General features: G+C 39.0%; 1 protein-coding gene across 1 annotated transcript in view; it reads left to right on the top strand.

The window, feature by feature from the left end:
* LOC133346434 (GON-4-like protein) overlaps nt 1–25,579 on the top strand; it is a 58,275-nt gene that overhangs the window by 14,475 nt on the left and 18,221 nt on the right. The window contains exons 9-20 of the mRNA XM_061557999.1: nt 195–296; nt 1,126–1,166; nt 3,915–4,009; nt 6,097–6,298; nt 14,501–14,575; nt 15,471–15,675; nt 17,309–17,447; nt 18,952–19,102; nt 20,579–20,695; nt 23,462–23,917; nt 24,177–24,788; nt 25,303–25,446. Coding sequence (XP_061413983.1) covers nt 195–296; nt 1,126–1,166; nt 3,915–4,009; nt 6,097–6,298; nt 14,501–14,575; nt 15,471–15,675; nt 17,309–17,447; nt 18,952–19,102; nt 20,579–20,695; nt 23,462–23,917; nt 24,177–24,788; nt 25,303–25,446 — 2,339 coding nt within the window. The remainder of the gene's footprint in view (nt 1–194; nt 297–1,125; nt 1,167–3,914; nt 4,010–6,096; nt 6,299–14,500; nt 14,576–15,470; nt 15,676–17,308; nt 17,448–18,951; nt 19,103–20,578; nt 20,696–23,461; nt 23,918–24,176; nt 24,789–25,302; nt 25,447–25,579) is intronic.

Raw genomic sequence — 25,579 nt, 5'->3', positions numbered from 1 at the left:
TTCAGAACTATGTGTCACTCAAAGTTGCCTAAGCCACCAAACAATCCGTGCGATTTATGATTCAGTGTAACTTCTAAATTGTCCAAAGAATTCGACTAAAGCCACTTAAAACGAAGAACCTAAATGGAGTGAAACAAACTTCCCAAGCCATTCTGTGCAGCTTACGTTTACATTTTGTGCTTGATTGTCACTAGACAACGATGATGAAGAGGATGACCCAGAATACAATTTCCTGGAGGACCTTGATGAGCCTGATGTGGAGGACTTCAGGAATGATCGTTCTGTCCGGATAAGCAGTAAGTCTACTCACCTTCTACCTCACATTGGGACTTAAAGTGATGATTCTCCTCTTGAAATACATTTATTAGTAAGTCTACTCATTGTATAATTAGTCAGATCTTCCTTGGAAAAAATCTTAATCCTAATAGAGTCTCATTTGGCTGTACAAAAACGAATAATGTCATATCCTGAGTGTAGTTAGTGGCCCTTGGTTGTTTACAATAAGCCTTTGCTTGTAATTCATTCATGAAAAAATATCACTTCCTGTCAATGTGTCGTGAAAGGACTATGTGAATACACACAACCAGCTCATTATGAAACATGTTTTTGTCGGGATTAATGCTCGCTGACACATTCAAATGCAAATTATGTATTTACTCACTGCATAGATCTTTGTGAAAAAGAATTAAAGAGGCTGGTAGAAATTAAGACCTAGTCTATGATAAACAAGAAGTATTTGAGTTTGAGAATACAGTAATTAGTATGAATGTGATTTAAAAAATAAACAATTGTTTTGAAAATTTAAATTGTATGACTATATTTTATTAACTCTTTTATGTTCAGGACTTGGTTTCCTGATCTTAACATAGATGCGTTGAAATAAAATATATATTTTACAGTGCAGAGCGTGAAATGCAGATGTTTAAGTTTAGTTTAATGCTCTCCAAGAAATAAAGAACGGGACACTAACATTGTTCGAAAACAATTGTAAAATAATGAATGCTTAAACATTATAGAGAGTGGTGGTATCTTTAAAACTATACCGTTCATGTTGTATGTTACTATAGCATTTTTTGTTAGCTTGTTTTTATATATTGGTTGATAGAAGCTGTGTTTTTTTTGCAGAAAAGGAAGTCAATGAATTAATGGAAGAACTCTTTGAAACGGTGAGTTTAGTCTGTCTTTAAATGATCAAAATTCATGTTGCAGAATGAATAACACTACAATTGTGTGTAAGGTTACAAAATGAAGAAAAGGAATATGCAACCAAAACATTTTATTTTTCTTACCTTGTAAATATACTTACCAAGGTTGTGTGTCCTGGGTTGGTTGACAGCGATGAAGCAGCGAATATTTGAGGCCAATCAGCAGTGATCATTTTTTTTTAGTGTTCAATAGATGTTTCGTCTTGCAACCAAATTCAAGGTGGAATGAGCTTGTATTGTTTTATTCTATGCTGTGAAGAAGAGTTTCGTAATACATTTTTTTTTTAAATGTCATTCTTTGGACTAGACTGTAAAAATATGTGATATGACGGGTCACTGCCAGGTCTGGGCAAGGTCGGTCATGCTCTAGAGACCCCACCCCCTTGCCTTTCTATTTCTCTCATCCACAGCAGACATGATAGAGATGACGAGCACAACACACATTACAGATATGTGGGATAGTAATTCGCCCACGGTGTTTACGGATCCATTTTTTCTACTTTCTTTGATCAAGTTACGAAATAATTTTTGTAACGTTGGAGTGAATTTAGCTGCCTCCCATCACCTGTATCATCTCCGATTAGCACAGTTGGCTATGTAGTGCGAAATAAGTTCTACATACATACACCTGCATACATGTACTAATTAAAAAGCTTTCTTACAGATTTTAAATAGATAGAACATAATGCAAATACAAAAAACAGGGTCAGAATGCAGTCAGCCAGCTGTGTCGGTTAGGGTTTAAAATAGTCCACACTTTGTCGACCGACAGACTACTGAACATTTCAGCAAATCTTCTGTATTTTGTGTAAATGTATGCATTATATGAAACACATGTTAAATATGTGGGAAGATGTGTATAAAACATTTGTGAATAAGAGGATATTTTTTCGTATCTACGAAAAGATCCACGGAGCATATTATTGTTGGCGTAACATTCCTGTGATTCCTGCTTGTTGCCCATGTAACATTGAACCAGTCACACGAGCAATTACGTATTCTGTGCAGCCAACCAGACTATCCTAATTGTCACTTTGTATTAAATTCAACTTTAAAATTCACCAGATGTCATTAATATTAAAGGTTTACTGGGGATAGCCTTTACAAAAAAAATTGGTGGTCATGACATTTTTATGAAGGCTATCACCAGTATTGTATCTATTGAAGCTACTGCCTTTGCACATACTACTAATCACCCACATGTTATGACATCACTTGCGTTCATTTTAATTGTCAAAACGACATTGATTAATAAATCATTCTCCATTGAGAAATTATCGGAGCATTCATTTGCACTTTAGCATTATGGGGTAGAGCCGTTCACCATGACCCCTTAAGTGTTATGTTTATTGTGCCTGTCATGTGATAAAACTAAAGTGACACTTGGGCTACCCCAGTTGCTAGGCGTGAGGGCCCCTTGCTTTGGCTTCCTTACACGTGTCTTTGAGAGAAATCAGAAACACTCAAACAAGCTTGGCCATCCTGAGCATGTGCGAGTACTTTCTGGAGTCCATTTACACCAACAATGCGAGACTACAGGCTCTATGTCCATGCTTGCAAGGCAGTCTTTAGCTCCCTCCATGTTTCCAGCTTATTTTGTTTTAACCAGGTGAGAACTCAAGAGACCAGGATAGTCTCATTTGCTCGCGTGACCTGGGTCACAAAAATGGCAAAAGCAACAATGAAAAGTATTTTAAGTACAACAATGAAACAAAACAAATGAGAAAAAACGATGTAACATGATACATCAAGCATTACACAACCATGAATCAATAGTAATACATTTGCTCTATGTCCATAGTCTGCACTGCACTTAGCCATGTGGGTTGAGGAGGGAGTGATCTATCTTGCTACTGGGAGAAACAATTTTGGGTCATGTGTGAAGCACTCAGGTCAAAGTGCAATTTACTTTTATCTTAATTATTGGACTGTTTTTTTTAGGAATGGATGAAAGATTTTGAATGTTTTTTTTGCTATTGTGGAAAACATAATTTAGCTTTAAAAAAATGTGCATTCAGTTAACGTTTATAATTTTCCAATTAAGGTTGCTGTTATTCATTTGTTTTATTTCAGGAATGTGTTTGGTTAACAGGCAGCAATACAATAAAAATAACGAGAATAGGTTTTCCCCTTTTTTGGCAACGAAACAGGTGTTAAGATGTTAAAACACCAAACTGAAACCTTTTACAAGGAATCATTTCTGCATTAACCACAATACTTGTGGTCAGAATGCAAACAAAAAACGTACTCTGATAATATATGCATTGTCTTTGAAACTGATTGGTCCACACCAGAGACTAGGCTCAAAAGAAAGCTGTCTGGTGTGGACCAATCAGTTTCAAAGACAATGCCTGTAAATATATTAAGCCAGTAGTCTTGCTTGACTTATTCTGAATGTTGATATTGTAGATATATAAATGTAAAAACGCAACACATTTGTCAAGAATATAACATCGGCAACGTTTTAGACAATGTCCCTTCTTCATAGCACATGGAGAGCAAATTGGCCCTTGTGCCCTGTGGAAGGTCCAGTGGCCAAAACGTCACCGATTATATATTCTTTCTTTTAAGGCAGTGTTTTTGACAAATGTGTTAAATTCCCATTGTTGATTGTGCTTGTGAACCACTGCCAACGCAGCATCACCATGTATTGTTTAGCTCTATCGTCCACCAAAATGTCCTTAATTCATCCCTTTACATGATTTCAAGTTTGGAGATGAGGTCGGCTCTCAAGAGTGGGAGGAGGAGGTTGAAGAAGAAGCAAATCAACAAGAGGCTGATTTCAATACCCCTCAGACAATCAGGTACGTTGCAAATGTAGTTTTTCACATATCCATTCCGGCTGTCCACTATTCAGCACCACGCAGGTACAAGCCCTATTCGGTCTCCTGTTGGACACATACATTTGCAACAACATCATTGCCTAGATCAGGGGTTGGCAACCTACGGCTCCGGAGCCGCATGCGGCTCTTTACGGGCTGCTTCTTGACGATATGTACGTATGTACAGTACTCAGATGCATTGCGGCTCTTGAAATACTGAATTTTGTACCGAATTGGAAAGAAATGGCTCTTCTTGTTATTTTGGTTGCCGACCCCTGGCCTAGATGTATATTTAGTTGTGTTTGTCACTTCCTTATAAAAGCAAACTCTTGTCATTAAATAAATGTAGCGATAATTAAGCTGATGAAAAAGAAGACGGGATTGGAGGATACCTAAAGGGGGGCATGTTTAGCTGGAAAGAAGAAGGGATCGGGGTGGCTTAGAGGAACTTTGGAAAGTTCCAGAGAATTTGGGGAGAGAGAAGGTATATGAGAGGTGTGTGTCATGTGTTTGGTGCTCTGGGAGAGAAGGCGTGCTGTGGGTGTGCACGTGTTGTGGTGTATGTATGTTATGGGGAGCGGTAGTGTAGCGGTTAGCGCGCTGCGCTATGAACCTGGTGACCCGGGTTCGATTCCCGCTCACGGCCAACACCAGTGACGATTATCTGAACCGATCCTGGACCTCCCCTATGTCGACTCAGCCTGAAATGAGTATCTGTAAACATCGCCACTGGGGAGACAAAGGTGGTCGGGCGTGGTTCTGGCCACCCACCCCCTCGTGTACTGTTCCGGCCTTCATAGGTGCTTGCTAACAGCACTTGCCCCTACAGTCTGTTAAGGCTATACGGGGGATCTTTGTCTTTATTTTTGTATGTATGTTGAACTTATTTCGTGACGTACGTAACCAACCGTGCTAATCGAAGGTGCAAAGAGGTGAATAAAAGTCTTACCAGAGGAATTTCGTCGTATGGACTCCCTTTCAAAAGCACCATTGTGCATTCATGAGACAATTGGTAAATGTTTTGTTGATTGGGCCAGCTATTTGTGATGAAGGTTCCATTAAGGAGGTGCGGTGAGCACCTTGACGTAAATTCTGTTTAACATGAGGCGAGTGATGTGAGTGTTTTATGAGGCCTGTAATAAATTACATGAGTTCTAGGAAGATAGAGCCGGAACGGCTTGACACGGCCATTGATTTTTTTGTCTGAATACAAACTGGTTGTGAGAACTTTAATGCTTGCAGGATATTTACCATGACATTTTAATGTGTTTTGATGATTATATTTAGTAGTGAGGTAAGTGATCACCAGTAGTGCAGGAGTAACTGACAATAATGCAATATTCACTTACAATTAAGATTCAGATTATTTTACAACAATGAAGCAGTGAAGTTTGGGTGATCGGTCACAGCATCGCTGAATTCTCTCAAACTATGGCAGCAATGCCAGATTTAGATTGGGGCTAAGTTTTGATGCCTTGAAAGCGTTACGGAAAAGGGAAATCATACTCAAATTACTGGGAGGTATTTAAATCAGATGTAATTGAGACAGCAGCAGAGGTACCTCATGTAAAAAAATGTGCAAAAGAATTGTCAAATTATTCAAAGTAAGAGTCCTTAAATATTTAGTAAAACTTTGGAAGGCAGATGTACCACTGTAATGCAGTGTTTAGTTTGTAGGTCTCTGAATGATAAATAAACGTGTATTGTTGGTTTTTCTTATGAATAGAATATTTGTCATAATTTATACAATGTATTTATTTCATTACAAAAAACTAATGAATTTTCTGCTCCATCATTTAAATGTACAATGCTTTTTTAATTGCACTTTTAACATGTTTTACTTTCAAAATAATTATGAAATATAGGTTATACACTACCTCTAGATATAGAACAGCATTGTGCAATTACCACTCTTTGCTGAAAGTGGTAAGTGTGCCACTGTTTTCCGCACACCATAAATCATACAAATTGTAGAAACATTTGTTCAAATTTAAACCCGAGTGTTTAAATCCAGGACAGCAAAAATTCCCTTTTTAAATGCATGTTGTTTTTGTGCTTTTGAACATCAGATTTGAGGAACCCCTGGCAAATGTCATTATGGACTGCCGGCACACGGTTAAGACACAGCTGGACCTTTTGAAAATGAGGAAAAGTAATATCAAGAAAAAAACACCTCATTCTCCAGAAAGCAAGGAGGAGGAGAAGAAAGTCGTTTGCTCTGTATCCTTCTCTCCAGAGCAGTATGCCATGCTCCAGCAGCAAATGCAGCAGGTAGGAGAATATACCTATCGATATGCAACCGATAAAAATGTGTGCACAGCACTCAGTTTGCACGTATGTCAAGTTCAAGCGGCAATCACAACTAATGCTGTTTATATCTTCACACGTCGCAATTTTTATTTTCCTGCTGTTGTGAAGTTGACCTCCTGGGTCCATAGTAAAGGTGTTATGATTTACTCAGCGACTTGAGAATTGATTGAGGGTTGAGACTAGACTTTACGATACAATACAGGTTCCATTAAAATTCTAGATGTGGTTTAAGTCCTTTTTAAATTATAATAACAAGGATCCTAGGCAGCCAGAAGTACATTTACCAAGCCTACTTGAATAGTGAATTACGAAGCGATCAGGGGAATGCAATAACATAATACTTAGGCTATAAAGTAATAGAGAACTATAAGAATAAATGCTTTAATTTAGACTTAAAGCTAGAGAGGTTACTGGGAGCGAGTTTCAGAGAAGGTGGTGCATTTTAGCTGAAAGAGCATATGTCTCCTTTCCATGTTATATTACGAACGTCTAACATGCTCACCCTTTGATGATTTTCTTAACATCCTCCATACATTTGTATTCAATGAATAGAAGCTTTTTTTAATAGGTTTGTCTAGTGCCCCTCCACATACTTGCCCTCTATAATGTTAATATGATACACTGACTAATCTCCATATATATAAAAGGCAAAGTTGTGAATATGTGTGTTCAAAATGTTTAGTGTATTTCCCGACATGCAACAAACTGAAAATTCGCCATGTGTGTACTTTCCAAACTGTACACCATGCAAAAATGATAAAAACATACTTTTTTTGGGTGGGGGGGGGAGCTCAATAATGCACATTTTTGCACAGCAAGTGAGCTGTGACGTCAAATCTGTCACGTGACCCGCGCATGTGGAAGCGTAACGCATTGTAGTGTAGCGCTTAGCGCGCTGCGCTACGAACCCGGCGACCCGAGTTCGATTCTCGCTCACGGCCACCACTGGTGACGATTATTTTAACTGGTCCTGGGCCTCCCCTAGGTTGACTCAGCCTCAAACAATTAACTGGTGTGGTGTGTGAACATCGCCACTGGGGAGACAAAGGCGGCCGGGCGTGGTGAATTAAGTGCCTGGCGAAGCCGCGTAGTAAATCTAGTTTGTTTATAATTGTTCTCGTTGCTAAATGTTGTTGAACCCCATATCTACTAATGTAATATCTTTTTTGACTTCCTTTTTATGATTACCTGTATTATGCACGTTAAATACCTTATCACATATATCTCAACGTTATTTACTACCTCCAAATCTTGACTTTCAAACCTACACCTGTGCCGAATATCAAAGAGTCACTCTGCTCAACGCAGCAGCCAATTCAATTTTAGTAAGCAACCCCACATTAAGACCCTAATTTCTATCCACAGCTGTAATACCCCAAGTAAGGTACGAGCCAACACGACTATATCATCTTCATTCTCCTAGGTTCTCGATTGCAAGTGGTGACCCCTTTGTTTTCTGCTGCCTGTGAACTATTAGGGGTTTAAATGGACACAGAATAATATGTCATTGAACCAAGTGGGTGGCAACATACACCTCCACTGAACGTCAGTTCTCTGTCAAACCACTCTGTCTCTCCTAAACATTTGGCTCATCTTGCCTGGAATGCCATAGCAACTTGCGTTGCTATTTGTCTTTTAAAGTGCTAAAAGATGCTGTAGCTTTTACGCACCAAGTAAATGTAAATTCTAATAATCTGAGTATTTCTGTAGCTTTCTGCAGACAGAATAATATTCTTGTAAGCTATAAAAATGTGCTGATGTATTTCCAGCAGTTCAATATTTTCAGTCTGATAGTAATATTTTATTATTGTAACTCTCCGTGCCTTAACCCACACTGCATTTATGTTTCAGCTTCTATATGCTTGGGTGTCATTAAGCAAAACTTTCCTTGAATACTCAGTTAACTTCCCTAGAATACCGTGTAAATGCATTGTGTCGTTGTTATTCCCCTTTTTACTTTAATTCCTTTCATCTAATCGTATAATAGCCTTTTTTAGGCTCGTGGCAACTTCGCCGATAATATCATCCGTTTCAGGGTGCCATGGCAAAGTGCACTTTGCAATGGACTCTCACCCCATTTATAAAACTGTTGTGCTGACAGCACCTGATGCACCATAAATACAAAGTAACGCTGAAACTCCTGCCTGGCCCAAGCCATAGCATCCAGGCACAAGTGAGCCATCTTCCTCATCTGCATTGTATCTGTCAGAAAGGGAGATGAAGCATTTGTCAATTATGTTGTGTGACCTATGGCTTTAGTTGTTGCACTAGAAAGGCATTCTTGATTAAGGTTTTTTGGGCTAGATTGCATAAGTATAAATGTGTCTCATCGGGTGATTTTGGCAAAATCGCCCGATAATGCTGGAAGTAATTACCAGTGAAACATACTCAGATTGTAAATGTTGTGGATTTACTCTCCAATACACAGGTAGGCTGAAATAGTAAGTAATTGGCACGTTCTGTTTACGTGAGAAACCTTACTAATTGGCTGTGTCACGTGGTGACGGGTTAAGAACATATTTATACTTAAGTGATCGAACCCAAAAAAACATCTCTGAAACAATTTTTCAGCCACATTAATTCCATACACCCAGCCATCAAATTCACCATGGAGGTGGAAAAAAAAGTTACCATTCTTGGATGTTTTAATCGAAAGGAGACCAGATGGCTCAATGGGACACAGGAAAGCCACCCATACTGATGCCTACCTAAAACCTGACTCCCACCACCATCCATCCCAGAAGAATTCCCTCATAAAAACTCTACACCATAGAGCTCGATGTATTTCCGACAGTCATCACCTAGCAAGTGAACTGGAACACTTACACCAAGCCCTCAAGATGAATGGATATTCAGACGACACAATCCGTAAAGCTATCACCCCAACCGTTGGGAAAGAACCATCTGAGGACCCAATCAGAATCATCACCTTGCCATACATAGCAGGAGTCACTAAAATTATTTCCAAAATCATGAGCAAACTCAAGATCCAGGTTCAATTTAACACAGTACATAAAATTCGTGATCCCATTTGTGAAGGATGTGATCCCTGATATGCAATACCCCAGCATCTACAAACTAAGCTTGTCTATGGCAGTAGTTAAATTGGGGAAACTAAGCGACATATCTCGGACCGTGTTCATGAACATAAGGCAGATCTGAAACACGGTAGGACCAATTACCTCGGCCGTGGCTGATCATTGTTTTAATGCGCTGGGCTCACGCGAAATTGATTTCTCTAAGACAAAGGTACTTTACAAGCCCACTGGCTATCAACAAATATTCGTCCATGGAGCCATCCATATATATAGACACAGGACACAATTTCAACCGAGAAGATGAGTACAAACTGAGCAATCATTGGAAGGACTTTATCAACCAGTTTAAGTCGCAATTGGCTATGATGTTCCCATCCTACCACCTTCCGATGTTAGTTGTGCTTTACGCCCATTTCAAACTTGCGCTTTCTTCACAGTCACTTTGTGCGCAAACCCTTTTGTTGCGACGCTGCGATCTTCCACTATCATGCTAATCTCTCTTTAACATGCTAATTTTCACCTGGCAGCCCTTTAATTGGTGTAAAACGAACCACCACCGGGCTCGCTGCCGAACACTTCCATTATCATTGGCTGCTGACATTTGGGCTACGCCCATTTCAAACCCTTATAAACAGTTTTTCTTGGAAGCTAACCTCCTTTTTCCTGAAGACGATCGCTTGCGTTGTGATTGAAACGTCGTAGTTTTTTGTTATTTGTTGTTATTTTCTTTGCAATATCCCAAAATTTTAAGGAACTTCAAGATTCGTGATTCCAAACATGGTCACCTTATAGCGATTCACAAAAGAGAATCGTAAAGACGTTTGTAATTGATGCGTCAATATATTTAAACTTTTTAATCCATTAATTTTAACTGGAATACATTTTATTTGATCCATAAGGAGTTTTGGTATTAAAGTGGAAGTCATTCTGTCCACTGGAGCACATGATGTGGGAGTGGAGCACTGGGACCATTTGGCTATTCCATGTTTTCTTTGCGTTTGTGTTCGGAAATTATATAAATTGAAAACATAATTTTATTGGAAAAAAATATGTAGCAGTTTAAATGTTTATTTTGCTTATTTACCTACTTAAATTTCGGTTCCTGCCCATACAAAATATTACATTTCTATTGTTGGTGGCAATACTGACAGCTTGGCAATGGCAGCATGTGGCAGTTGGTAAAAAAAACATTAAGATGTCTGTGAATATATCTCAAAATGGATAAATTGCCAAGATATTGTATTGTAAATGCCCTTACCTCCAGTATTCATGATCTCAAAGTATCAAAAATAAGCCATTTTTCAGAGTTGGAAGTGTGAATGGGAAAGGTTTGCATTAATCTTTTTTTTGTAATTGGTATGAAAACCAGCAATAATAATATTGTAGGACTCTTTGCAGGTCATAAAAATGTGCACCAGGGTGAATTATAAATCTGGAAACATTGGAGATTTCACTTCGGTAACACGCAGTCGCCGAGAAAACCGAGATGGTTTGGTGTTGTTATGGTCCCGAAATAATGATCGACCCTGTTGTGTATAAAATTTTCTATCATGTGTATCAGGCCTCCCCCTCCACCCTCCCCCCTCCCTGTCCAAGACGTTGGCGTGTGCAGCAGTTTGTCGCTTGCGCACAATCGCTTCCACGCCGTCGCCCACCCTTTTGGCCCAGCCCCCCCTCCCTCCCGATACGTTCCATTCATTGGCTACCACATTCTGATGAGCTCCCCCCCCCCTCTCCTCCCCCCTCAACTCGCTTTTAAGGGATTACATCTTGAATCATTGCCTCACTTGATGCAGCTAATCTGGCTGTGACGGTCCCACCTGATGACGGAGACTTGTGTTGCCTCCGAAACGTCGTGATCTTTATTTTATTTTATTTTTATTAATTTTGATGTTTTACCTACGTGACTTTACCGAAAAAACCTAAGAATATAAAATAGGCTTATGAAGAGACTCAAGAAGTAGCCCTGTCATGAAGCCTTCCGGGATGTTTTGTTCGAAACATAGTGGTGCACTGCTTACTTAGAAATGCACTTGGCCATGACTTGATGCAGATAGGATAACTGAAATTTAATGGTAATAAAAGCCCCCAAACGTTGTGATGTTCATAGTAGTTGGCAGATTATGTTTCTATATATGGTGGTGACAGGCCCAGCGATAGCGCGGTCGCCAGTCTTCGCAGAGGTTCGCCGTTAAAATCTGGCATATGATTAACTGTACAAGTAGGCGCTGTCTGCTTCCCAGTGGGCTTTAAAGTTCCTGTAACATCGTTTTGGTTTTGGCATCATGGTCCAAATTTGAAAACTTGGGATTCAATGCAGCAACATCGCCCCCTTCTGTGAAGCAACTAAATACTGTGTCTGAGAAAAACAGCACTGTTCTTCGAGCCATGCATTATAAGAATGGTGTGAATAACAAATGCGCTCGTGATTTTATCTATATTTTGCCCACGTGAATATGAGGTGGTCTTCATCTCCATTGATAGCCTCGAGAGAGATGTATTTGCTCCATAGGACAACTGCTGTTGACTGCATATAAAGTGGCACTTTTTTTTATTGGGCACAGATGGGTGGTGGTTTATAACAGAGGTGATAAAAGGTTCACCTTAATAGTTTATCTTTGCAGGGAAAAGTAAAAGTAAAACAAAATATGTTTACAGAATAATAGTGTTTGTGTCATGATTACTCAAATGGGTCATAATGAATATAGAAATACATATACGGTCTCATGGATATTGTTTATCATGATTATATGGATATTGAGATCATAATTCCTGTACAGATCACGATGAGAGATGTAAAGGATTAAAATATGTCAACCAGAGTTGCATGGTTATGTTGTGTACTGCTAGTTTAATCCAAAACCAGCAGAGGTCCCCTAAAAAGGAACTTTGAAGTTTCGGGGCTTCTGTGCATCATCCGCATATGGCTTCGTTTGAGACTAATGCACAGATGAACCCAGGTATTTACTATGCTTGACTATCTGGAATTATATTGGTGCAATAAATGTGGTGGTAAAGGTAAAAAAATAAATAGTTTTTCTGCTAGTGACTTAAATTTGAATAACTACATTTAATGTAATACTGTATTTGGTGGTGTGCTTTGCCATCATTAGCGACAACACCACACGTGTTGTTGTTTTGATAGGGAAAACACTATTTCCACAGTTACGTAAGTAAGTTTAGGCTTTAAGCCAGCGTACACACACATTTGCCGGTAATAATATTTGGCATTAGTAGGAGTATGACGCATTACACAGTCTACATTGCATGGGTATTTATGTTTTATGGTTTTGGGTTCTTAAAACGACAAATACGTTTTAATGATTAACACAGTAGTCATGTAACTTTAGTAACATGTTTTAACCAATATATAGTCCTGTTATTGTGTTTTATAATTACTTATATTGACTGGTCAGGTGGCACTGTGATTAAAGTGTGCAAATCACACGAAAAAACTAACTTAAATATTGCTTAGGGGTTGACTTAGGTCATCATTTAGTGTCAATCAAACGGGGTCCTACTTTGTGGGCAGTTATCAGTGGTGACAATAAACTGGCTCCTATAAAAAGGATTTATAATTTCAAATATTGTCTCAAGTCTTCCAATATAGATGGGAACCTTTCCATACTTACATATGCAATGTGAATATATATAAGGGAAATTTGTGAATATGTGTGTCTGTTCAAAATGTGTAGCATACTTTTCGACATGCACCAAGTGAGCAGTGACGTCACATCCGTGATGTCACCCGCATGCGGCAGCGTTACGCAGTATACCTGCTGACGTCACACATCCCCCTCCCCCAAACCCTCCGCGTAGGCCGTGTATCCCGCACAAATGCGCGGCTGGGGGGGGGGAAATAATGGCTATAATATACAAGGCTACAAACTTTACATTTGCCATGTGGCTAGCTTCCATACTGTACACAATGTAAAAAGTTTAAAAATATACTTTTTTATTGGGGGGGGGGAGGAATAATGGATATAATATATTGCACAAGTGAGCGGTGACGTCACATCTGTGATGTCACCCGTGTGCGGAAGCGTCACGCAGTGTGCCTGCTGACGTCACCCCCCCCCAACCCTCCGCGTAGGCCGTGTATAAACCCAAGACAAGAATCCAAGTCCCGGGCGAAGCCGGGTAGTAAAGCTAGTTTAAAATACATACCGTAATTGTTTAAACTATAAACCAAGCAAAACTCTTTTTAAAGTCTTAACATTGAACTTGAAAATATCTTAAACCAGCCAAAAGTCAATCAAATGTTCAATGGGGCAAAGTTTATTGAGCTATTTGTTAATGGTACTGTGATATATTGTCATGGGAGAGTGGGTGCACGTTTGCCACGTTTTGCAGAGGTTCGCAGTTTTAGACCCACGACCGCCCTGGTTAATACTCTGGGTATATTTTGCGATGAATACCCCCCTTCCTGCTTCACAATAGACATTAAAATGTCCTGTGATGTTATTGGGAATTAATAGGCCATGTATTTTGCCATATAAGACCAAATATGACACAATTACCAGAAGATTACTCAATTGGGATGACATAGCACCATCACCCACTGCTGTGAAACGACAGCATGTTATGTAAAAATAGGATCTTGATTATAACCTTCTGCAATAATAGTGCAAATACCAAATGTGATCATGATTTCACCTGATTTCTGTACTATTCTAGAAAGTATGCAAGTCATAAATATTACACTTTCAATGTATGGGCGCTACATTTGGCTTTGTGGTGTTGAACGGCATTTGCTTAGGTACATTGTTTTTATTTGTGATGAATAGTGACAATATTACGCCGATAATTAGTTACATTTTTAAAGTCTGTAGGTATTTTGCATTTTCTTCCTTTATTTGCGAAGATGGAGCACTTTCTGAGTTTAAATAACCTATCACAATGTGAAACACCATTGTTCAAGGTTGGAAAATCGGTAATATACATTAGTGTTTACTGAAGCAGACTAAGCAGTTATGCATTTTGTACTTAAGTGGATCATTATTTTGATGGATGAAATAAATAATATTTTTTGTGTGTTTGTTGCATAATGTCGCTTTCTTAACAGACTTAATTGATAATGAAACAATGTTTAAAATGTTTAATATTTCACACTCTGTTCCATTAGCATGTTCAACTCCTGACACAAGTTAACCTGCTGTCAACTGTCAATCCGGACGCTCACCTCTGCAGGACATATCTCGTACGTTCAGTATACAACAACATTAACGCACCATTCTGTTACTGAGTGATGAATGAATATAAAAATACATATACGTTCTCATGGATATTTTTTATCATGATTATATGGATATTGAGATCATAATTCCTGTACAGATGGTGATGAGAGATGTGAAGGATTAAAATGTCAACCAGAGTTGAATGTTTACGTTGTGTACTGCCATTTTAATCCAAAACCAGCGGAGGTCCCATCTAATTATCTTTTAAATATCCCGAGAGCAATTAATGGAATAGACGACAAAGCCCTTGTTGTTAAAGCATCAACGTTTTGGAACAACCTTGTTTTCCCCCTTAACATACATCTTCCTTCAAAATTATCCTGAAGCAGAAGATTAGTACTAGATGTCTTCACATTTGCAAATATGATTTGTAACTTTGATCCTTACTTGTATATCGATAACTCAATGTTAATGTGCCATTTTATTGAGGGACTACTGTGTGTTGTCTTGGTGTGGTCTGTGACTTTTGTTGTTTTTGCTGCCTGATTAATCGGACTTGTATCATAAAATGTGTATATATATTTAGTGACTTGCTTACCTTTTTCTCTATTTGCACTCCTATAGTTTTTGTATTGTTTGTTATAACCTGTTGACTCGCCCATACTAGACATGTATGAAAAAGTGCTTCATAGCTCATCGGATTCCTCCAATCTAAATAAAGATTCTGATTTTGTTAGGCGACAGTGCTGACTGAGGCATGGCAGAATGTGCTATGTAAGGAACTAACTGCCTTACGTTTCCACAACATCAACCTCTTGTTCTGCCAATATGGTGTGGATTAACAGTTGAACACCCTTCATGAATGTTAGCCCTGATTGTCTTTTTAAATGTTAACTGGTTTTTGTCTGTTTCATACAGCAAGAACTGCACATTCTGGGGGAGATGTCACAGACAAAATACCAGGAGGTCAACTCAGCCTTCCGTTCCTCTTTCATTTCATGCAACCTGATGGAGTCCTTGCATATTGTTGATGACTTTGACAAGAGTGAAAAAACCAAGTTAATAAAACATTATAGCAAAAAAAGTAAAAAATTACAGTCCAGTGAAAAAAGAATGATTAAAGGTGAGCTATTACAAAATGTTTTTAAGGTTATCATTTCGCAGTTCAATTCGACAGACTTAAACGCGGCATCTGTAATTGTACAAATGACATATTTTTGAAATGATTTCATGAAATGTACTTGGTTGCATATTTCGAACCTCTGATTGGCTCTACGATGTGAAAGTTCTACATACATACTCTTTGGTTCTTTCGGTAAATCACGTAGGTTTAAAATAAATCACGACGTTTCGGGCACAACACAAGCGTCCATAATCAGGTGGGAAAGCTGAGGCAGACTTTTATGGACGCTTGTGTTTGATGGACGCTTGTGTTTTAAAACAGTCTGCCTCAGCAGCAGACCATGCTTTCCCACCTGATGCTTGTGTTGCGCCCGAAACGTCGTGATTTATTTTATTTTATACCTTCGTGACTTTACCAAAAGAACCAAATTGTATGGATTCCTGCAGTCACGAAAGCTTCAAATCAAGATTCTACATACACTTCATAATCAACGTTTTTGGGTTTAGATCGCGTTATTTATAAATGTGTCGTAACCCTCCACCACCCGACACGGCCAATCAGTAAAAAAGTGTCACGTTGACAAAATACAAATAGTTCACTGCTTTAGCCCACCGGTGTGTTGAAGCGTGAAACCACAACATTTACAATTTTTGAGTAGTACGACGTTTCGCTGGTAATTGCATCCAGCATCATCGGGCAATTCGCCAGAATGGTGAGGCTCTGCTCTGTCTCCCGTTCTTATATAGAGCAGCAGCAGGGTGACGTCATCATTAACTCATCATCTCATCAGGTGCAACGATTTGAGGGGGGGGGGGTTGTAATTATATACTAGATTAGTAATCAGGCAGTTGTTACGATGCGAGTTGTAGATTAGTAATCAGTTGGAATGTGTTTTATTGTAATTATGCTACGTTAGTAATCAGTTACTAACGTAAGGAATTGTAATGTATCTTATTTAATAATACGCTTCCAGGCCGCACTAAGCCTGTAGCTGTCTGAGCGATTAAAGTTATTTCTGTTTCTCTCAATTTCAATGGATTCTTTAATTAGTCTTTGCCAGTAGTAACTAGTTTTACACAACACTTCCACGTTGTCAAAATCAATTGAGTGTCCCTGTTGTGGTGGAGGGTTACGACACATTTATAAATAACGCGATCTAAACCCAAAAACGTTGATTATGAATAATATTGGTCGCGAAAGCCTACGTGTTAAACTGATTCTACATACAGTTTGCAGTTAATGTATATTCCGTTAAATGGTTTTCTACAAAAGCACTGTCATGGTAAGCCCATTTAAATGAACTTCACACGAGGAAATGTCTCTTCTATGTTAATTGTACACACTTTTGGTTGTCTTCATGCTACTTCTGGGAGCAGATTATTTCAAATTAGTTTTCTGTGGTTTCATGAATTTTTCATAATATATTAATATCTATTTATTTTATTTTTCTGTGGAGTACATTCAATGTCAGTCACTTGGCATTTTTCTCTCATCAGTACAGATCATTTACTACTTGAATATGAAAGGTTAAGCAGACTAATCTATATTTGCTGGATTAAAGGTAGGTCCGAGCAGAACTCCACAACTTGTATTTGGATGAAAGTTATGCAACCTCCACTGTGTTATTTAACAGGAGGCAAACTTGAATGTTCTGTCAAGCTGGCTTGTATAATGAAGAGCAATGTGTTCATGTATCGGGAGCTTCTGCCCTGCTGCATGCTACATCCTCCACAACCCAAAGAGAAGAATGTTTTCACGAATGCAGAAGACAAGTAAGCCTTTCTGTTACTTGTCTAAAGCCTCGGTCCACATTTCTCATCTAAAGACTCTCACCTAAGAACGTTAAATTGCCGCAACACGTGTCATATACATGTCTCAGGGGGTGGATCTGAAGGTAGCGTCGGCGCTCAATCACAGGTAAGCTCTTCCAGCACATGAATGCTATTATTTTTCGTGGGGGTGAAGTTGGCCGGACTTTATTATACAAGGCAATTAATATGAACTGACCTACTGATAAACTCGAGTGATAAAGCTGGTGGTATTATGCTGATAGCCTAGGCTTTTGAGGTCCTCACAACTGTGATGCCTTATGGCAATTACCTTATTCTTTGCATTATGAGACGCGTCAGGAAGTAAGTTGCACCACATACTTGTGCCCGGTGTCAATTAAATTATACAAATCAAGTCACACCAACCAGATTTTCAACATGACCCCCAATGTTTGCGAAAAAAAACACGGGGAAAATCTCATCTTATGCTGAGAATATGGTAGTTTGATCAGTTCGGTTCTTTATAGTTTATTTAATTTGTATTTTCTCGAAATATATAAGATTGAATATAAAGGCTGCCACATATATAAACAAAAACATTTATTTTTCAATATATTTGTATTTATTTTAAAGTAAAAAAAATTTTCCGTTAACCAACATTTTTATCAGAAACTTTCAAATCTCAGCAGCTGTGGTTGGTAACTACTGTGTTTTGCATATAATTAAATACATGTGTTCGATAATTCTTACATTTTATATTATTTAACAACTATAAAAGTAAAAACTTCATATGGTATCTGAGTAATTACATCATAATAGTTTAATGTTGCCATAGTACGGTAATATCCTCCACTCAGCCAGTCAGATCTAATCAGTATCAGAATCAGGTTTTATTGATCTTATATAGGTTTATGTAGCACCCTATTCCAAGGTGCTTTACAACACTTATACAATTCTACATAAGATGATAGTAGTTGAAATAGAGTGTGGAGTTATTAAAAGTAGTGGTGTAGTTATGGTGACAGGAGAACATGCAGAAGAGGTTTTAGGGGTGTTAGGGTGGGGCCTGGTCGTAGATTGGGGGTGGAGGCAGGGAGTAGCAAGTGAGCTTGGTTGGGGGGGGGGGACGAGAGGGGTTTTACAGGAAGAACAGGTGCAGGTTAGTGAATAGTATTTAATCGGACTGAATCCATTCACACTCAATCTGTGTACGTCTAAGATATTGAATGGAATTAAGACTGGATTAATGTTTTTCAGGAATGCATGAAGACGTTTATTCTGTCAGCAGCATAGGTGTCATCTAGTAGTATTTTTTATTGTATTATATTACAAATAGTCATTTTATTTAGGTGACAGCACGTTAACTATATGTTAAAGTACAATTCAATCTATGTTAAGGTACAGTTACAGTTTTGACCTGCATAATTCTAAAATGCCATAAGCCCTGAGTAAATTGTAGCTCATAATGACTGATATTTAATTTTAGTTTTTGTCTTTTCCTCCACAGTCTGTTGGTGCTGGGTCTCAAGCACTTTGACAAAACACCCTGCCAAAAGACGCTCATCAGCCAGTACCTAATGCCTCCAAAATCTATGCAACAGATTTCCTTCAGGATCAAGAACTTGATGTCAACACGCAGTAGCAACAATGTTGTAAAGGTAATGGTGGGGAATCAAAAGTTTAAGCAACATTGTTCAGCAAAATAATTTTAAAAAAATGTACTCTTGATTTTTTCATATGGTACAAGCTTCCTTATTCTATTTCAGTTGTACATTTTGCAGATATGTCTATTTTGAATGCATAACTCCAAATTAAATTTGAGTAACTGCATGCTCGTGGTGCTGCTGCTTCATGTGATCCTACTGGTGCTCCTTCAGGATGCTTGGATTTTAAATTGGTTTTGACTTAATATATATAGCCTCATGTTCCTCCCAAGCAAAGTTGAATGACATGAAACAAGGGGCACTTCCCTGCATCTCTGCAGGATGGTCCTGGCATGGGAGGAGCCTTAAAGTTTCCCTCATTTTATCGTATGGAAGGTGAACAGGGGAAGATAAGACAAACGGGCTGCATACTCTTTGTTTTTTTTCGGTAAAGTCATGTAGGTAAAAAAATAAAATAAATTTGTGATTTAATTTATTTTAATTTTTTACCTACGTAACTTTACCGAAAAAAACAAAGAGTGAATCCTTGCAGTCACGAAAACTTCAAATCTAGAAGGAAAAAAACAGGCTGCAGTCAATCACTCGGCAAAATAGTGTTGCAGATGAGAGCATTTGCTGACCCACATGATTTAGTTATGAATTAATGTGTTGAGTTTTCTGTTTTACTGATCCAACTCATCTGTTGTTGGAGTTCATTCAGAACAAGCCATGTCCAGATGATAAATACAAATGAAGAATTACATTTCTTTTAAAAATTTTACATTGAGTATTAATGTAAATATGTTACCTTAATTCAGTACCACGGTATTGTGCCACTGACCTTAAAAACTATTGTACACTACTGTACCATATAGGGTCACAGTTGCAAATGAAATGTATTTCCTTTGTCATTATCCAATTGTTTGTGGATCCTTGAAAATCTATATTTGGTGCATCCTTAACAACAAAGTAATTTGTGTTCTACACACTGACATGACATAGGCAAGTGAAAGATGAAGGGAAGTGAATGGCAGCTTTGCTTTTTGCTTTGGTTAAATTAATGAATGCACATTATCATCACCGCAGCTTGGTACACAAGATCATTAAACACTGGTCGCAGGTTATCTGCACAATGAATGTTTTTATGTTATACTGGTAGGAACCACCTGGTTCCACCAGCCCACAGAGGATTATTGTGTCTGTCCGTCGTGCATCCAAAAATGAGAGGGGAGGGTGGGGAGGGGGTGTGGGGAGGGGCTGGTTGGGGCTGGATGGGGGGTGGGAGGGGTGGGGCTGGGTGGGGAGGGGCTGGTCACCCCGTGATGCCCTTATAAAACTCAACGTTTAACCTACTCACGCCGGCTTGTGCCCGCCCTCACAGTTGGGCATATTTGCGGAATACACCATGCCGCCGTTGGCACTGGCCATTGACCGAGTAACCCAACGTTCCTACCAGCTCACTCCGCATGAATGTGTTTTTATACATTGCAGACATACAAAAAGACTGGAGTAGTAGCTGTGATGCCCAAGCCATGTGTGGACGTGCTTCCTGAAGAAGCAGTTGCACCGATTGACAGAGATCCTCGAGACATTCCTCCGTGGTTCAGGGTAAGGACGAGTAGCCACGGCATGTGCACTGGTGATATTCACTCATAAATAACTCCAGGCTATCATATTGTGATATGTGAAGTGGAATAAAAAGATCTTTCTATATATACGCATGTATTTAATGATCATGTTACTATTTTGTTTATCATTAACTGCAAATGTGAACAAGTAACCTTAAGGCTAATGGTTAAGGCTAATGGTTACTCCGACTACACAATCCGCAAAGCCATCACTCCAACCATCAAGAAGGATCCTGTTGAGGAGCCTTTCAAGACCATCACCTTACCCTACATTGCTGGGGTCACAAAAAAGATCTCCAAAATCCTGATTAAACACAAGATCCAGGTCCGATTCAACACAGTACATAAAATCCGTGATCTGGTCCCGTCTGTAAAAGATGTGGTTCCAGACATACAGTATCCTGGCGTCTACAAACTAAGTTGCCTCTGTGGTAGCAGTTACATTGGAGAAACCAAACGACATGTCTCGGACCGCATCCGTGAACATAAGGCAGACCTGAAACACGGTAGGACAAACACCTCAGCCGTGGCAGATCACTGTTACAATTCAGTGGGCTTACATGACATTGACTTCTCCAAGACAGAGGTTCTCTGCAAGCCATCTGGCTATCATGAGAGATTCGTTCATGAGGCGATCCACATATACAAACACAGAGACAATTTCAACCGAGAAGATGGATTCTGGCTTAGCAATCATTGGAAGGACGTAATAAACCATTTCGGATCTTAACTGATTGTGTTCACGTTTACGGTGACTTTCAGACCGCGTTCCACTCACTGGCATGGTGCAGTGTGCAGAGTAATGTATGGTGTCGTAATTGTATAGTAAACATATAGCAGTGTGATACACATTAGGGTGGGTAGAATAATACATAGTGTTATATTAAAATGGATAAGGCAGCAACTGCAGCAGCAGCAAGTGCAGCAGCAGCAGCAAGTGCAGCAGCAGCAGCAGCAACTGCAGCAGCAGCAGCAACTGCAGCAGCAGCAGAAACTGCAGCAGCAGCAGTAACTGCAGCAGCAGCAGTAACTGCAGCTCCCTTTGATGCTGTTAATCCTGCATAATGCACATGCATATGCAGTACTAATCACATTCCTGCATTTCCCATAAATATGCTAAATCCCTTTTGATATGCAAATTCCTTTGTCAATGCGCCCAGCTTATATATATGCTCCAAGCTCGTGTGCTGTTTCATTCAGACTCTGTCGCCTCGACGGACCTGGTTTTCACCTGAGGACGGCTGCTTGCGTTGTGGCCGAAACGTCGTGAGAATTGTTTTATTATGTTTTATTTTTATTATTTTATTACTTCCCTTCTACGTGACTTTACCGAAAGAACCAAGAAGATGAATACAAATATTATTTAATAAAAATAATAATCATATTATTTTATTATTTCCCTTCTACGTGACTTTACCAAAAGAAAAAATATTATTTCCCTTCTACGTGACTTTACCAAAAGAACCAAGAATTTGGTATTCAACATGTTTAAGATAAGACTAGTGGTTTTGTATGGCTGGTATTATTTTTTGGCGGAATCAACAATGACATTAACTTGCAATTCCAATCATGTTTAATTTGTTTCCTCTGCATCTTGATAAATAATAGTGCCTTTTACAGGAATATTGAGTGAATGGCAAAATTAATGTATATTACCAATGAAAGCTTCATTGAACCTCAACGACAAAACAAGTCGATGTGCAGGAGAGAACTTAAGCATACTTAGAGAGAACCTCTCAAATCTGTACACATCGGTTGGCAATCTATTTGTTGTACTCTCATGCACTGTCGACTTTTTATACCTGCACAGTGGAGACCATTGGAACATAATTTGCGTTACAAACTGAAAGTGTTTTAAAAGATTGAGTTGTCGATCGGTCGTCGTACTCCAACGGCATGTAGTGTCACCCATGGCAACATGGAGGAGTAGCTGTAAGTGAGATGGTTAAAGTGGACGTGTTGTTTTTCAGAGAGCTGTTATTGCATTTCTAGTGATGAAAGAAGGTTATTCTGGCAGATGTGTTGTGTATATATATGGGGCACCTGCATGCCGTGTAAAAGCAATGTCAGGAAGTGGACTTAAGGTTCCAGAAAGACAATATATACATTTCCTAATAGGCCTATGAGTGGATGAGTGGCTGACCAAAAATGCCCGCAGCTTCAATAAATGCGTAGAGAGCAGAGGGAATTGTTCAGGCTGATGGATGAGTCAGTATTGGGGACATAGTTCATTCCAGATTGCTGGTCATATTGTGCAGGAAATATCTGACTTTCAATATCCTAAGATGTTACCACAATGAGTACTCAAAATGTTGACGTGCCGAGCTATCTGCGTTTGTCAACATGTACAATATAGCATGTATTTCTGTTGCATAGTATCGTGATGGGATACATCCTATTTTATGATTGTGACTAATAGTCCAACTGGCAAAGCATTGATTTTCATAATCATAATATTACTTGAGCGAAAGTAGAGAAAATGCAAGCCTGTGAGTTCTGCCAGCGAGGTTCTGGGTTGTGATCTACCAAAATAGTGTTCTAGTCTATTGCTGATATAGAATTAGCATTGTGCAATGGTATGCTGGGGATTACAGAGAGAAGTGTCAGGATCATGGCTGAGTGAGGCTCTGTCAGGCACATGTCTACTGCTAGCGCATTGCAAATAAGGAGACTTTCATGAATACTTTTGGTACATCTCATAATAATGACTACATAATAACAAATAATGCATTTTTGATTTTCTTAGAAACTGATTGGTGTTGTGAAAACACAACTCAATGAAAAAGAAAGCGTCACTCCGAAATCGCCTCCCACGTCCCTTCCTGATGTGAACGAACAACTGCATGAAAATGAAACCGTGATGCCACAGTCACCTCCCAAGGTCACTGTCACTGAAGAAGACCCGCAATCAACCAAAGAAAACAAACCTGTTGAAGACAGCAAAAGTTCACAGGGTGAAATGTTACAGAGTTCCATGCAAAGTGTCACCGTTATGGAAAATGACTTATTGGGCTGCTTCAACGTTGCGGGTGATGATGGAGACCTAAAAGTCAATGCAACCGACAAAACGAGATCAGATTGTGAAGGAGGAGCACATGTGGATGAGCAAGAAGAAGAAGAGCTCACACAGGAGGAGGAGGAAGATGAAGATGATTCTTCATCAGAGTCGGGAGATTCTGCACTCTCTGTCCCAGAACTACAGGTAACCCCCCCCGGTTTTACAATTATTCAATCAAATGTTGGATCTACGTATACATATATCACATAGTGTGTTTAGAAATTGTATTATTTTAGTTGTCAAAGGTTTATCTATGTTTAAGCAGCATTATAATATTTGAGACTGTACTGTTACATTAATTGCATGCAAATATTACTTCCATTAAATAATTATCAACGCTTGCCCATAACATTTGATATGAACAGTCAAAATACAAAGTTGTTCTACTTCTCTTCTGCCTTAGGAAACCATTGATAAGTTGTCTTGGTTAGCTTCAGACACAAGGGCAAATAATCCAGGTGGTGATTCTGAAGATGATCTCATATCTCAAGAGGAGACCTCTGAGCAAGATGAGGAAGAAGAAGAGACAACAGAGCCTGCTAACAATGAGCAAGAAAATACATCTGTCATCCCTGGATGCTCCAGCAGTCCACCAGCTCCTGTCGAAGAAAGTGTCACCAGCAGTGTTGAAATTGAGGGACAACTGGATGTGGCTCCTAAGGAAAAAGTTGCAGTCAAAGTCAAGCCCAAACGAACCAGGTATAGAGCAAGTATGGATACGTCAAAGATGTTGCTTTTACTAGGCGATGATATTTTGGAAACAGATCCACAACGTGATAAAAAGGATTTGATATATGCTCAGGCATACTTGAATAGAGTGAAAGAGACCCTTCAAAACACCCCTGGAAAGTATGAAGAGTTTTTGAAGATCTTACATAACTTTGAGATGAACCATGCTCATCGGTCGGTTGTGGACATGTATGAAGAGCTACACAATGCATTTAAAGACTGGCCTGAGCTCTTAAAAGAGTTTGCTGTGTTTCTTTTGCCTGATCAAGCACTGGAGTGTGGACTGGTAAGTTATTAAATTATTGCTGCAAAGTAATATCACATCTCATTCATTAAACATATCTGGTACCATTACTAGATGGATGTAGATACCATATTTTATATTGTATTTTTATGCAACATCACCCTGTCATTCTGTGGAAAGGAAAACTTAAATCCACGATAGTATGGCACGTTAACACTTCGCCTGGACTCATTCATTGCATCTGATAGGAGTCGCACGGCTTATCAGATTTTGTCATAGAAAATAACCTGGTCCTTCCTGAGCCATGTTGGCCTGGCTCAGCATGGCCCCAGCCTGGCTCGGTTGTATTTGAAAATGTCGTACAAGACAAACATTCTGCCCTCTATCTTCTCTGAAGAGGGGCCATCACTCTAACTTTTATTTCAAGACATTATTAAAGACATTATTAAAGACATTGGTGTCGTCAGTCTTTGATTTAGACTTATAACATTCTTTAATGTTACATTTGTTTTTTACAATATTAGAGCTACAGTGTTGTTTTTTGTTGTTGTATCAGTTTGAGGAACAGCAAGATTTTGAGAAAGGCAGAACGTTTCTGCGGCAACTGGAGATATGCTTTGGTGAAAATCCAACTTATTATCAGAAGATTGTCAAGGCTCTACAAAATTGCGTGAAGTTTACCCAAGAAGAAGTAAATGAGGTACATATATATATCACTTATGCTCTGCATTACACATGATGTATCTATGTAAACTGATTTAGATGTCGCACAATTGCTCTATAAGCATAATTGGTGTATTGCATACAATTGTCCATGCTGTGCTATCTGTATG

Source organism: Lethenteron reissneri, chromosome 24 (genome assembly GCF_015708825.2).
Source record: "Lethenteron reissneri isolate LAM-NWPU_2019-01 chromosome 24, ASM1570882v1, whole genome shotgun sequence".
Taxonomy (NCBI): Eukaryota; Metazoa; Chordata; class Hyperoartia; order Petromyzontiformes; family Petromyzontidae; genus Lethenteron; species Lethenteron reissneri.
This window is presented reverse-complemented; position numbering and strand designations above follow the sequence as displayed.